The sequence below is a fragment of the Panulirus ornatus genome, chromosome 10 (assembly GCF_036320965.1).
Source record: "Panulirus ornatus isolate Po-2019 chromosome 10, ASM3632096v1, whole genome shotgun sequence".
Taxonomy (NCBI): domain Eukaryota; kingdom Metazoa; phylum Arthropoda; class Malacostraca; order Decapoda; family Palinuridae; genus Panulirus; species Panulirus ornatus.
The window spans coordinates 32,303,222-32,320,396 of NC_092233.1; the positions used below are offsets into that span (position 1 = coordinate 32,303,222).

The 17,175-nt window shown below is 47.4% G+C and overlaps 1 protein-coding gene across 1 annotated transcript in view; it reads left to right on the forward strand.

The window, feature by feature from the left end:
• Nucleotides 1-5,372: 5,372 nt before the first annotated feature.
• Nucleotides 5,373-17,175, forward strand: part of LOC139750669 (sphingosine-1-phosphate transporter SPNS2) — a 128,144-nt gene continuing 116,341 nt past the window's right edge. The window contains exon 1 of the mRNA XM_071665343.1: nucleotides 5,373-5,508. Within this exon, the coding sequence (XP_071521444.1) occupies nucleotides 5,488-5,508 (21 nt within the window). The 5' untranslated portion in view covers nucleotides 5,373-5,487. The remainder of the gene's footprint in view (nucleotides 5,509-17,175) is intronic.

Consider the following 17,175-nt stretch of genomic DNA (forward strand, 5'->3'; position numbering starts at 1 on the left):
GAAGAGGTGGTGATAAGAGCCCAAACGTAAGATAGAATGTGGTAAGGCGGCTGGAATGGATGGAATTGTAGTTGAATTTCTTAAGAAATGGGATGACTTTGTTGTGAATCGGTAGGTCAGGATTTTCAGTGTGGATCATGAGCCGCATACGTTGTGATCAGTGTGTCTGTGATCTTGATATTATCCTTAACATCTGAAGAGGATGTTAAGTAGCCTCAAGTTGATGGCCTTCAACTTGGCAGTTGATAAGCCTAAAGCCTCACAACCAGTCTACAACTCAACTACCTGTTATGTACGATAACCAACACCAGTTATGTACGATAACCAACACCGGTTATGTACGATAACCAACACCAGTTATGTACGATAACCAACACCAGTTATGTACGATAACCAACACCGGTTATGTGCGATAACCAACATCAGTTATGTCAACTGAAAACCTCAGAAGAAGATGTGGTAACGTTATGACGGAAATCGTTGTCAGTTAGCAGGGCTCCTGGTGTGCCGGGCGGGTCGTACAGTTAGCAGGGCTCCTGGTGTGCCCGGCGGGTCGTACAGTTAGCACGGCTCCTGGTGCGCCGGGCGGGTCGTACAGTTAGCAGGGCTCCTGGTGTGCCGGGCGTGTCGTACAGTTAGCACGGGTCCTGGTGTGCCTGGCGGGTCGTACAGTTAGCAGGGCTCCTGGTGTGCCTGGCGGATCGTACAGTTAGCAGGGCTCCTGGTGTGCCGGGCGGGTCGTACAGTCAGCAGGGCTCCTGGTGTGCCTGGCGGGTCGTACAGTTAGCAGGGCTCCTGGTGTGCCGGGCGGGTCGTACAGTTAGCACGGGTCCTGGTGTGCCTGGCGGGTCGTACAGTTAGCACGGGTCCTGGTGTGCCGGGCGGGTCGTACAGTTAGCAGGGCTCCTGGTGCGCCGGGCGGGTCGTACAGTTAGCACGGGTCCTGGTGCGCCGGGCGGGTCGTACAGTTAGCACGGGTCCTGGTGTGCCGGGCGGGTCGTACAGTTAGCACGGGTCCTGGTGTGCCGGGCGGGTCGTACAGTTAGCACGGGTCCTGGTGTGCCGGGCGGGTCGTACAGTTAGCAGGGCTCCTGGTGCGCCGGGCGGGTCGTACAGTTAGCACGGGTCCTGGTGCGCCGGGCGGGTCGTACAGTTAGCAGGGCTCCTGGTGTGCCGGGCGGGTCGTACAGTTAGCACGGGTCCTGGTGTGCCGGGCGGGTCGTACAGTTAGCACGGGTCCTGGTGCGCCGGGCGGGTCGTACAGTTAGCAGGGCTCCTGGTGTGCCGGGCGGGTCGTACAGTTAGCAGGGCTCCTGGTGTGCCGGGCGGGTCGTACAGTTAGCACGGGTCCTGGTGTGCCGGGCGGGTCGTACAGTTAGCACGGGTCCTGGTGTGCCGGGCGGGTCGTACAGTTAGCAGGGCTCCTGGTGCGCCGGGCGGGTCGTACAGTTCCAAGGTTAAGGCGGGAAGTGACAGTCGTCGGTCGGTCACAAGCTGGGTTCTGATAAGGATGCAAAACCGGATTTCCTCGCTCCCGGAACACAGTATTCATGAAGTCATGATCATCAGAGGAGGGAAAAATGGTCAATTTCCTCAAGACTCTGACGTCAGGCGACTGTACCAAAGAGACGGGAGAACAGAGATGGTGGAAGATGGTCCACAGGTGTTTTGCGAGGAAGGTGGGAGAACCATGCACGAGCCGTCATAGCTTTGTTCTAGGTTTATATCAGGCTTCCATACAACAAAAACAATGCTAGTTTCTCGTTTGACTCCTTCCTCCGTACAGTCAAGACTCTCCTCATAAAGCTATAATAACGACTTCACCCGCCTGTTAGAGTAATGTTTCTACTCGTACAGTTACATTAACGATTCTCCTCCCACAGATCAATAATCCTCCTCACACAGCTAAATGAACGACTCTACTCACACAGCTAAAGCAAGGATGCACCCGCACAGCTAGCCACTCCTCGCACAGCTAGCCACTCCTCACACAGCTAGCCACTCCTGACACGGCTAAATGAACGACTCTACTCACACAGCTAAAGCAAAGATGCACCCGCACAGCTAGCCACTCCTCGCACAGCTAGCCACTCCTCACACAGCTAAATGAACGACTCTACTCACACAGCTAAAGCAAGGATGCACCCGCACAGCTAGCCACTCCTCGCACAGCTAGTCACTCCTCGCACAACTAAAGGAACGACTCTACTCGCACAGCTAAAGCAAGGATGCACTCGCACGGCTAGCCACTCCTCGCACAGCTAGCCACTCACATTGTCACCACCGACGCACCCTCGAACACACCCACCCAGGCCAGCCACACACGTCCACAGTTAACCATCTGTTTGTTCTTTGTACCTTCCTCTGTCCAACCCCCGGTGTAAGATATTCCCCCTCCCCTCCCATGCCTGGCCAGGAGTCCTCACTGCTCCCCATGCCTGGCCAGAGTATCAGGAGTCCCCACTGCTCCCATGCCTGGCCAGAGTATCAGGAATCCTCACTGCTCCCATGTCTGGCCAGAGTATCAGGAGTCCTCACTGCTCCCATGTCTGGCCAGAGTATCAGGAGTCCTCACTGCTCCCATGTCTGGCCAGAGTATCAGGAGTCCTCACTGCTCCCATGCCTGGCCAGAGTATCAGGAGTCCACACCGCTCCCATGCCTGGCCAGAGTATCAGGAGTCCTCAATGCTCCCATGCCTGGCCAGAGTATCAGGAGTCCTCACTGCTCCCATGCCTGGCCAGAGTATCAGGAATCCTCACTGCTCCCATGCCTGGCCAGAGTATCAGGAGTCCTCACTGCTCCCATGCCTGGCCAGGAGTCCCCACTGCTCCCATGCCTGGCCAGAGTATCAGGAGTCCTCACTGCTCCCATGCCTGGCCAGAGTATCAGGAGTCCTCGCTGCTCCCATACCTGGCCAGAGTATCAGGAGTCCTCACTGCTCCCATGCCTGGCCAGAGTATCAGGAGTCCTCACTGCTCCCATGCCTGGCCAGGAGTTCCCACTGCTCCCATGCCTGGCCAGAGTATCAGGAGTCCTCACTGCTCCCATGCCTGGCCAGAGTATCACGAGTCCTCACTGCTCCCATGCCTGGCCAGAGTATCAGGAGTCCTCACTGCTCCCATGCCTGGCCAGAGTATCAGGAGTCCTCACTGCTCCCATGTCTGGCCAGAGTATCAGGGGTCCTCACTGCTCCCATGCCTGGCCAGAGTATCAGGAGTCCTCACTGCTCCCATGCCTGGCCAGAGTATCACGAGTCCTCACTGCTCCCATGCCTGGCCAGAGTATCAAGAGTCCTCACTGCTCCCATGCCTGGCCAGAGTATCAGGAGTCCTCACTGCTCCCATGCCTGGCCAGAGTATCAGGAGTCCTCACTGCTCCCATGCCTGGCCAGAGTATCAGGAGTCCTCACTGCTCCCATGCCTAGCCGGAGTATCAGGAGTCCTCACTGCTCCCATGCCTGGCCAGAGTATCAGGAGTCCTCACTGCTCCCATGCCTGGCCAGAGTATCAGGAGTCCTCACTGCTCCCATGCCTAGCCGGCGTATCAGGAGTCCTCACTGCTCCCATGCCTTGCCAGAGTATCAGGAGTCCTCACTGCTCCCATGACTGGCCAGAGTATCAGGAGTCCTCACTGTTCCCATGCCTGGCCAGGAGTCCTCACTGCTCCCATGCCTGGCCAGAGTATCAGGAGTCCTCACTGCTCCCATGCCTGGCCAGAGTATCAGGAGTCCTCACTGCTCCCATGCCTGGCCAGAGTATCAGGAGTCCTCAATGCTCCCATGCCTGGCCAGAGTATCAGGAGTCCTCACTGCTCCCATACCTGGCCAGAGTATCAGGAGTCCTCACTGCTCCCATGCCTGGCCAGAGTATCAGGAGTCCTCACTGCTCCCATGCCTGGCCAGAGTATCAGGAGTCCTCACTGCTCCCATGCCTGGCCAGAGTATCAGGAATCCTCACTGCTCCCATGCCTGGCCAGAGTATCAGGAGTCCTCACTGCTCCCATGCCTGGCCAGGAGTCCCCACTGCTCCCATGCCTGGCCAGAGTATCAGGAGTCCTCACTGCCCCAATTCCCAGCCAGAGTATCAGGAGTCCTCCCTCCCTCCTCCCCAACTTGGCAGGAGTAAGCCTGGGCCACACAGCTACAGCCCCACACACATCCCATCTTCCCTCACCTGCTGAGGTATCAACTCAGAAAACTTATTCCTCCATTTTGTCCCTGGAATCTCCCTTTTTAGTTTCCAATCTTTTGTATCATTTTATTTTGTGATGGTAAACACCTCAGCATCTGTCCTGTCATGGAAACTAACTTAGTACTTGTTATGTATGGATGAAAATCATGTTTGCTGCCCACGACCTGCTCCTGAGAATTATGTCTACACAATAAGAATGATCATTGTGAACTGATGTATGTTTGTTGTATTTACTTTGATATCAGTGACTGTGTTAGGCAGGCCTTCATACCCAGCAACACGTGTCGTTAAATCTGGAACTTGTTATTGCTTCTTGTAAATGTTAAAAGCAAATGTTCCAATGCATTGCATACGTGGGATGTGGGAATGTAAAGGTCTGGGAGTGGTTAGGGAGGAGAGAACACCTTCCCTGGGTCTTGTGAGTGACATTGTGGTCTATGTAAGTAGAGTTAGTGAGAAATGAAGAGGGAGTAACAGTGTATCACTTTGCGAGTGCAATCAACCGTGCAGTGTGTGTGTGTGTGTAGCTCGGAAAGAACAAGAACTCATGACGTCATGAGTATAATATTCTGAAATCATCTTATACTAAAGATTGACACCGTCTACATTATGTCCTCGGGGGCACAACCTTTACCACACACGTCTCAGGAATCAATTTATCTATTCGAATAATAATATGGAGTTTTGTTGCTGATGAAGACGGTCAGTTTACTCCACAAGATAGATTTCAAAGTGGAGAGTATTTCTCTGCTTCAACATTCGTCGACTGCAAGACGTTACGATATTGATTCAGGATTTTCAAGTTACCAGCAAACATATTCTTATACCGTCTATCAAAAGCTTAACGTGTGACTTAAAGTTAGTTTTATATTGAAATTAATGATCTATTAATTTTCCAAATATCATCCTTATATAGAAACAAAATAGTGTTAAGTCATCACGGTAACAAACGTACAATTTCACCTGGCAGACGTACGATTAAGTTACATCACAACTTGAGAGTAAAATTCAAAAACGATTTTGGTATCACTTTCGAACTTTCTGTCTTAAAAGGAATATAGATATGAAATAGTTGAATTCAGATTACAGAAACGTAAGTTATTTGACAAAAGCTTGAGTTACACAACATACACCTTGCATGCTGTATGAGAGTTTGGGTTAGTTGAGTTTGCGCGTGCAGAGTAAGACTGGTAGAAGCACGTGTTGTGTGTGTGAAGGTGGAGAGTAGTTTGAGGTCGACCACGTCTCGTGTATGGGAAGGTTCTTCTCGCCAAGTAAACGTACCAAATAATTGAAATGGAGAGCGGTATTACGAAGGTACTGTTACATGTGAACTGTAGTTTATGTTCTGTTTTAAAAACATTGTTCAGGCATTGCTGTAGGCAATTATATGTGGATAAGGGATTTGATATAGTGTTGGCTTATAGTGAGGCGTGTTTAGTATAAGAAAACTAGCTACAAACATCTCGTGGGTGGATCAGGTCTGTCCAAGTAAAGGTGTAACCTGTAGAGCAACAACGAGCATGGTGGGGCTATTATTATTATTATTATTATTATTATTATTATTATTATTATTATTATTACTATTAATATTATTATTTTACTATTATTATTTTACTATTATTATTATTATTATTATTATTATTATTATTATTATTATTATTGGTTGTACTGACGGTTGTGTTGTTGCATTTACCATTGTGTTGTTGTTCTTCTCTTTATCAGTATTATCACTACAGTTATCAATGATATTATCACTTATCATTTTTTTTTATGATGGTCATCATCACTATCATGAATATTAATATCACTAGTGACGGTATCAGTGAGATTCGTATTGGTTTATCAAACGATGGTTTAACCCATTAGATACTCAGTATTACGCGGCACAATGTTTTATAGGTACTAGAATATACATTATTACGTTACTCTGTTCAGTATACATTATTACGTTACTCTGTTCAATATACATTATTACGTTACTCTGTTCAATATACATTATTACGTTACTCTGTTCAATATACATTATTACGTTACTCTGTTCAATATACATTATTACGTTACTCTGTTCAGTATACATTATTACGTTACTCTGTTCAATATACATTATTACGTTACTCTGTTCAATATACATTATTACGTTACTCTGTTCAATATACATTATTACGTTACTCTGTTCAATATACATTATTACGTTACTCTGTTCAGTATACATTATTACGTTACTCTGTTCAATATACATTATTACGTTACTCTGTTCAATATACATTATTACGTTACTCTGTTCAATATACATTATTACGTTACTCTGTTCAATATACATTATTACGTTACTCTGTTCAGTATACATTATTACGTTACTCTGTTCAATATACATTATTACGTTACTCTGTTCAATATACATTATTACGTTACTCTGTTCAGTATACATTATTACGTTACTCTGTTCAATATACATTATTACGTTACTCTGTTCAGTATACATTATTACGTTACTCTGTTCAATATACATTATTACGTTACTCTGTTCAGTATACATTATTACGTTACTCTGTTCAATATACATTATTACGTTACTCTGTTCAGTATACATTATTACGTTACTCTGTTCAATATACATTATTACGTTACTCTGTTCAATATACATTATTACGTTACTCTGTTCAGTATACATTATTACGCTACTCTGTTCACTATACATTATTACGTTACTCTGTTCAATATACATTATTACGTTACTCTGTTCAATATACATTATTACGTTACTCTTCAGTATACATTATTGTTACTCTGTTCAATATACATTATTACGTTACTCTGTTCAATATACATTATTACGTTACTCTGTTCAGTATACATTATTACGTTACTCTGTTCAATATACATTATTACGTTACTCTGTTCAATATACATTATTACGTTACTCTGTTCAATATACATTATTACGTTACTCTGTTCAGTATACATTATTACGTTACTCTGTTCACTATACATTATTACGTTACTCTGTTCAGTATACATTATTACGTTACTCTGTTCAATATACATTATTACGTTACTCTGTTCAGTATACATTATTACGTTACTCTGTTCAATATACATTATTACGTTACTCTGTTCAGTATACATTATTACGTTACTCTGTTCAGTATACATTATTACGTTACTCTGTTCAGTATACATTATTACGTTACTCTGTTCAATATACATTATTACGTTACTCTGTTCAGTATACATTATTACGTTACTCTGTTCAATATACATTATTACGTTACTCTGTTCAGTATACATTATTACGTTACTCTGTTCAATATACATTATTACGTTACTCTGTTCAATATACATTATTACGTTACTCTGTTCAGTATACATTATTACGCTACTCTGTTCACTATACATTATTACGTTACTCTGTTCTATATACATTATTACGTTACTCTGTTCAATATACATTATTACGTTACTCTTCAGTATACATTATTGTTACTCTGTTCAATATACATTATTACGTTACTCTGTTCAATATACATTATTACGTTACTCTGTTCAATATACATTATTACGTTACTCTCTTCAATATACATTATTACGTTACTCTGTTCAATATACATTATTACGTTACTCTGTTCAATATACATTATTACGTTACTCTGTTCAATATACATTATTACGTTACTCTGTTCAGTATACATTATTACGTTACTCTGTTCACTATACATTATTACGTTACTCTGTTCAATATACATTATTACGTTACTCTGTTCAATATACATTATTACGTTACTCTGTTCAGTATACATTATTACGTTACTCTGTTCAGTATACATTATTATGTTACTCTGTTCAATATACATTATTACGTTACTCTGTTCAATATACATTATTACGTTACTCTGTTCAATATACATTATTACGTTACTCTGTTCAATATACATTATTACGTTACTCTGTTCAATATACATTATTACGTTACTCTGTTCATTATACATTATTACGTTACTCTGTTCATTTACAACACAAAGTTACTTAAGTATCTTTACCAGGTCGGACGTCGAGCGAATTTGGTTCGGTTTGTTGTGGATGATATTATGTTTGTGATGGTTTTGATGTCTTTTGAACGATTGTGATCTTTAATTCTATCAGAAATCATTATATTTTTATTTGATATCCCCAACCAAACTCCGGTTCCCACTGGAGATCCCTCATTATCAGTGGATTAAGGGTATGGCATATCTTTGATAGGTTGTGACATGGTAAAACATCATCGTAAAAACATAATTTCCACTTCCCAATTGGTGGATTTCCAAACTAATGTTAACGTTACTGGTATGAACCACTGGGCTTAGTGGTACTTGAAATTGTATTGTGGTAACACAGTAGTAGTTGTTGTAGTAGTAGTAGTAGTAGTTGACTGAGGCACTTGTTAAGAACAAGTCTAATGACCTTCCCATATTGGGTAATTGGTTGGTTCTTGCACACTCAGCTTGTGCAAGTCGGCAGATGATTGTCTCGTGTATATATCTAATTCTGAGTTATGACAAGTAAACTACATTAACTTTGCTTAGTTTTTATATAGTTAATGTGGAGTTGTTAAGGGTGAAACTCATGAATTAGTAGATGTCATCACTACAGTCAAATGACCACACACTGCTTGAGGCAGCACAGTGTTATGAAGAAAGCGTATTAGTTACACAATACCATGCGAAATAAATGAAAGCTGGCTCTAATTCGTGGCTTGAACATTTACAGATTATGTAATGTTTGCCATGAGCACCACGTTTGGCCATTGGAATAAACCTAGAATGTAGCGAGCACACTACCATAGTGTGAAAGGGGTCACTTTTCTCTTGAACCTAACCACGGTAAGATAAACTGACATGACCGTATTTTCACAACGGGATAACCTTCGTGTTATGTTCGCTGACATACAAATTGACAAAGCTATTAATTTTATCCTGATTTCCTGGTTAATGGATCCGTCATCGAAACGGCAAACATCTTATCATTACATGTTATTCTTAAGATAATTATATATAATTACTTGTACTCCTAAGATGATTATCTATGTTGAATAAACGAAACACTTGAGACAGCTGTACGGGGCACCACTAGAGCTGTTGGTAACAGTTTAGAATGAGCCACATCATCTATATGTGCCCACGTGAAATGATAAGGTGACGATGGACTTGTAGTTGGTCATGGACAGTTGGAGATAGCAATCAAAATACAGCCACCACCACCACCATCACCACCACCACCATCACCACCACCATCAATACCATCACCACCACCACCATCACCACCACCATCATCACAACCACACACCATCACCACCATCACACAACCACCACCACACCACCACATCATCACACCACCACCATCATCCAAACATTTTAGCCAGGAGCAATGTGTCACCGCTACCTCAGACAGACCGTTTCACAGTTCGTAGACATTAACACAGGATCATTAGTGACGTATGACAGCCACGCAGAGCTGCATGTACCGAAATTTCACGTTGGACGGGGCCTTTCGTTAGCTACGTCACACAGTAACGTCCACTCGTAGTAACCACACTACACTAATAATCGTCACTCATGTTAATATACCGTATAATTAAATTATTAGGATGTGACCGACGATGCACTAACATGGTACCACATACCGGACCACAAACTACTGAACATACATCATCAAACACGGTACACTACCACCACACTACATCACCACACACCATTTCACAACACCACTACATCTTTTTATCCACCACCATAGCACCGAAAATCATCTATGAACACAAACGCAAACAATAGTAACCACCACTAGCACAACCATCCAGCGTCACGAACAAATCCAAATATCCACTCTCATACACCTTCTCTACTAAGCAACTCCATCATAAACACATATTTGCAATGTAACAACGTACTAAAACATCGCTTTTTTAACGCACCACCACCATCTCCACCACCACCACCGCCACCATCACCATCACCACCACCACCATCACCACCACCACCACCACCACCACCACCACCATCACCACCACCACCACCACCATCACCACCACCATCACTACCACCACCACCACCATCATCACCACCACCACCATCACCATCACCACCACCACCAACACCACAACCACCACCGCCAACCACCACCACCATCTCCACCACCACCACCGCCACCATCACCATCACCGCCACCACCACCACCATCACCACCACCATCACCACCACCGCCACCATCACCACCACCATCACCACCATCGCCACCAACACCACCATCACCACCACCACCACCACCACCACCACCACCACCACCACCACCACCACCACCGCCACCACCACCACCATCACCACCACCACCACCACCACCATCACCATCACCACCATCACCACCACCATCACTACCATCACCACCACCACCACCACCACCACCACCACCACCACCACCATCACCATCACTACCATCACCATCACCACCACCACCACCACCACCACCACCACCACCACCATCACCACCATCACCATCACCACCATCACCACCACAACCACCACCACCACCATCACCATCACCACCACCACCACCATCACCATCACCACCATCACCACCACCACCACCACCATCACTACCACCACCACCACCATCACTACCATCACCATCACCACCATCACCACCACCATCACCACCACCACCACCACCATCACTACCACCACCACCACCACCACCATCACCACCATCACCACCACCATCACCACCACCATCACCACCACCACCACCACCGCCACCACCACCACCACCACCACCACCACCACCACCACCACCATCGCCACCATCACCACCACCACCACCACCATCACCACCACCATCACCACCACCACCACCACCACCACCGCCACCACCACCACCACCACCACCACCACCACCACCACCACCATCACCACCATCACCACCACCATCACCACCACCATCACCACCACCACCACCACCACCACCGCCACCACCACCACCACCACCACCACCACCACCACCACCATCGCCACCATCACCACCACCACCACCACCATCACCACCACCATCACCACCACCACCACCACCACCACCACCACCACCACCACCACCACCACCACCACCACCACCACCACCACCACCACCACCACCACCACCACCACCACCACCACCACAACCACCACCGCCAACCACCACCACCATCACCACCACCACCGCCACCATCACCACCACCGCCACCACCACCACCACCATCACCACCACCACCACCATCACCACCACCATCACCACCACCACCACCATCACCACCACCACCATCACCACCACCACCACCATCACCACCACCACCACCACCACCACCACCATCACCACCACCATCACCACCATCACCACCATCACCACCACCATCACCACCATCACCACCACCACCACTATCACCACCACCACCACCATCACCATCACCACCACCACCACCACCACCATCACCACCACCACCACCACCACCACCACCACCACCACCACCATCACCACCACCATCACCACCATCACCATCACCACCATCACCACCACCGCCACCACCGCCACCACCATCACCACCACCATCACCACCACCGCCACCATCACCACCACCATCACCACCACCACCACCATCACCACCACCATCACCACCACCACCACCATCACCATCACCACCATCACCACCACCACCACCATCACCACCATCACCACCATCACCACCACCACCACCATCACCACCACCACCACCACCACCACCACCACCACCATCACCACCACTATCACCACCACCACCACCATCACCACCACCACCACCGCCACCATCACCACCATCACCATCACCACCATCACCACCACCGCCACCACCGCCACCACCATCACCACCACCATCACCACCACCGCCACCATCACCACCACCATCACCACCACCACCACCATCACCACCACCATCACCACCACCACCACCATCACCATCACCACCATCACCACCACCACCACCATCACCACCATCACCACCACCACCACCATCACCACCACCACCACCACCACCACCATCACCACCACTATCACCACCACCACCACCATCACCACCACCACCACCATCACCACCACCATCACCACCATCACCACCATCACCACCACCATCACCACCACCATCACCACCATCACCACCACCATCACCACCACCACCACCACCATCACCACCATCACCACCACCATCACCACTACAACACCACCACCACCATCACCACCATCACCACCATCACCACCACCATCACCACCACCATCACCACCATCACCACCACCACCACCACCACCATCACCACCATCACCACCACCACCACCACCACCATCACCACCATCACCATCACCACCACCACCATCACCACCACCACCACCACCACCACCACCACCACCATCACCACCACCATCACCACCATCACCACCACCACCACCACCATCACCACCACCACCACCATCACCACCACCACCATCACCACCACCACCACCATCACCACCACCACCACCATCACCACCACCACCACCATCACCACCACCACCACCATCACCACCACCACCACCATCACCACCACCACCATCACCACCACCACCACCACCACCACCATCACCACCACCACCACCATCACCACCATCACCACCACCATCACCACCACCACCACCACCACCACCATCACCACCACCCCATCATTTCTCAGACATTTGAGGCAGGAGACAATGTGTCACCGCTACCTCTGGTATGGAGAGAGTAGCGTTGCAAGGTTGGTAGACATGTTGAACACAGGATCATATGAGTGGAGTATGACAGCCACTGCTAGAGCTGCATGTACTCGTGAAATTTCAGTTGGGATGGGGGGCTTTCGTTAGCTACGTCACAGGAAACGTGTCACTGTCGTAGTAACAGTAGTTAATATAGTTAATTCGTCTGATCGTTCATGTGTGTTTATATGTACGTATGTAATTATGATTATGGTTTAGGGATGGCGGTGATGATGTATAACATGGGTACAAGCATGACGGAACAGCAAACTACGTGAACAGTTTGTGTGACTTTGATTTAAATCAAAAGGTAAGTGGAGAACAGTAATTCAAAATTTAGGAAATTCTTCAGCTTTGTAGATCTGTTGTGTGTATGCGCGCGCATCCTTTATAGTCACGAGGAAGATTTGATGTAGGTGGAAAGAAATGTTGCTTTGAAAGAATCGAATTATGTTGTGAAGATGAGCTTAGTGAGAAACATCTCAGGCGTTAGAACAAATCCAAGATATCCATGCGTCGTCATGTAACCGTTTTCTTTCTTCGTCAGAGATAACTCCAATAAGAAGATATTTGAATGTAATTAACGTACTTTAGAAAATCTGTCTTTTTTTTTTAATGCGATAACAAAGTAAGATTACATGAGCGAATACTTCAGGAAACACACTGAACAAGGCTCAGTTAAGGCAGCTGTCTTCTTGAAATATATTGAGGCTGCCACAATAAGATGGTCACATCTTACCACCACATTCCTACCTGTCATGCTAGTGTCTCACTGTGCGGTTCGTGTCTTGGCGCCTGCGCCCCTTGAGCACTAGACATGCCCAAGGTTGGGCCGTCGTTTTCAAGAAGTTAAATGTGTTACTTGTCTGTTGGTGCCACATTCATCATCCACTTGTGTTCCTCCATATATACCGTCCCAGTGTCTGTAGACCCGTATGTACGTCCACCTGTTGCCCCTCCGTCCAGCCAGACCCTCGACGCAGACCAGCGGTGGAGGTTGAATGTTGTTGAAGGCTGACTTAGCGTAAGTCTGAGACGTACCCGAGGGTTTTAGTCTTCGTCCTTTTCTTGATCCGACGGAGAACCTTAAGTGTGTGTCCTCCCGTGCGTCCCCTCCCGACGGATAAGAGGTTGGATGTCCTCACCATGACCAGACGCAGGACCTGAGGTCGCCTGGACCATTAGAGCGACCTAGGCTTTATATCCATTACTACTTCAAGGTCAAACTGTGACAAGCTGTGTAAAACGCGACTGATACGCAACTTATACTATGAAACCCTGAAGGTCGTGGGTGACGCATGGAACATAACGAGACAGAATGTCGTGAGGTTAAGGGGTCCAGAAACCCTCTTTTCAAGAAAAAAAAAGGGGGGATCTGGGGCCCCCTTCCATACTCCTGGACCCCCTTTTTATGATTTCTGGCATTAAGTAATTTGCCTCATGGCTCTGGCGAGATACATTATATCGTCATAAATTACTCTGATTTCAACAATGTGAAATTATTTAGTATTTAGCCCATAAAACTTAATCATTTATGTGACGTCGTGTGTGACTGGTGGCTTCCTGTCATTGTAGTCAAGGACTAGGTAGGAGGTGTGCATTGCATTCTTCAAGTACTTCCTTGTATACTTGATATATCACCAGAATGTATAGATGAGAACTGCATCAGCAACAACATAAACAATTCAAACGGGTAACTTACTGTCATGTTTAATTCACACACCAACGTTGTTTGTGACGCTACTGTCATACCAGATCAAATACTACGTCAACAGTATACTTCATAATGATCGTAAACTTACGTCATTAGAGTTGCTGAGAACCAGTTAGAGGAGAAGTTTACCAGTGGAGGAGCATTATTAGCAGTACATCTGCTCGTGTGTTGTGCTGTTCTCACCAGCCGAGACGTGGCAAAACTTGATGAGTATACACACACGTGATGCAGTGGTTAACGTTACGAACCATGAGTCAGCTGGTGTGGCAGTCGGCCCACAGTGAATCCAGGTGTTCATCCTCCCCCTTAGGGTTGGTCGATGAAATAGGTACGTGGCGTAGGCTGGTGTGTGTGTGTGTGTGTGTGTGTGTGTGTGGTTATATACACAGGAGTACAGACATGGTATAGATATACAAGGTTAACAGTCAAGCCAACACGAGTGAAAAACTTTCTCCCCGTAACGCATATAGTACACACACACACACACACACACACACACACGGACCAGCCAGTGTAAGCTTCCTGACCGTACAGTACAGACAGGTCATCATACACTTTCTTGCATCCAAGGAAGATCACAAGTGTATGTAGTGAGAGGTGTTCGCGGCGGTAGAGATGCCTCCATCAGTACCTCAGTGATCAGTGGTGGTAACAGTAATGTTCTCACTGTGTGGCATGATGTACTGGGCAGTGTGAGGTCTGGCTGCTGTGTGTGTGGCATGATGTACTGGGCAGTGTGAGGTCTGGCTGCTGTGTGTGTGGCATGATGTACTGGGCAGTGTGAGGTCTGGCTGCTGTGTGTGTGGCATGATGCACTGGGCAGTGTGAGGTCTGGCTGCTGTGTGTGTGGCATGATGTACTGGGCAGTGTGAGGTCTGGCTGCTGTGTGTGTGGCATGATGTACTGGGCAGTGTGAGGTCTGGCTGCTGTGTGTGTGGCATGATGTACTGGGCAGTGTGAGGTCTGGCTGCTGTGTGTGTGGCATGATGTACTGGGCAGTGTGAGGTCTGGCTGCTGTGTGTGTGGCATGATGTACTGGGCAGTGTGAGGTCTGGCTGCTGTGTGTGTGGCATGATGTACTGGGCAGTGTGAGGTCTGGCTGCTGTGTGTGTGGCATGATGTACTGGGCAGTGTCAGGTCTGGCTGCTGTGTGTGTGGCATGATGTACTGGGCAGTGTGAGGTCTGGCTGCTGTGTGTGTGGCATGATGTACTGGGCAGTGTGAGGTCTGGCTGCTGTGTGTGTGGCATGATGTACTGGGCAGTGTGAGGTCTGGCTGCTGTGTGTGTGGCATGATGCACTGGGCAGTGTGAGGTCTGGCTGCTGTGTGTGTGGCATGATGTACTGGGCAGTGTGAGGTCTGGCTGCTGTGTGTGTGGCATGATGTACTGGGCAGTGTGAGGTCTGGCTGCTGTGTGTGTGGCATGATGTACTGGGCAGTGTCAGGTCTGGCTGCTGTGTGTGTGGCATGATGTACTGGGCAGTGTGAGGTCTGGCTGCTGTGTGTGTGGCATGATGTACTGGGCAGTGTGAGGTCTGGCTGCTGTGTGTGTGGCATGATGCACTGGGCAGTGTGAGGTCTGGCTGCTGTGTGTGTGGCATGATGTACTGGGCAGTGTGAGGTCTGGCTGCTGTGTGTGTGGCATGATGTACTGGGCAGTGTCAGGTCTGGCTGCTGTGTGTGTGGCATGATGTACTGGGCAGTGTGAGGTCTGGCTGCTGTGTGTGTGGCATGATGTACTGGGCAGTGTCAGGTCTGGCTGCTGTGTGTGTGGCATGATGTACTGGGCAGTGTGAGGTCTGGCTGCTGTGTGTGTGGCATGATGTACTGGGCAGTGTGAGGTCTGGCTGCTGTGTGTGGCATGATGTACTGGGCAGTGTGAGGTCTGGTTGCTGTGTGTGTGGCATGATGTACTGGGCGGTGTCAGGTCTGGCTGCTGTGTGTGGCATGATGTACTGGGCAGTGTCAGGTCTGGCTGCTGTTGGAATGTGGTTGCAGATGATGCAGATATTTAGAGCCAGGTCTCAAAGTAGAGAATCAAGCAGCTAACCTGACGATACAAGACTGGAGTATGAGGTTCAGTGTAGATTAATGTCACGTAAAAGAATTTAGAGAAAGTGGTGTATGGTAGATCACGTTGCCTGCATAATGTGAGAGAAAGAGGAAAATTTGGCCATAACTATAAATCGTAAGTTATTACCAGAAATTAAATTAATGAGAAGTGTAAGAATATTAATAGATTATTGACCGATATGAAAAATATAAACTCGGGCTAACAAAAGATTTACGTCCACGTCCACCACATCACATTTTCCTACGTGGAAGAAATGCTCTTGAGACTTACAGAATCACCACCAGGTGGTTGTAGCATGATGTACTCTACATGACTACCACTAGGTGGTTGTAGCATGATGTACTCTACATGACTACCACCAGGTGGTTGTAGCATGATGTACTCTACATGACTA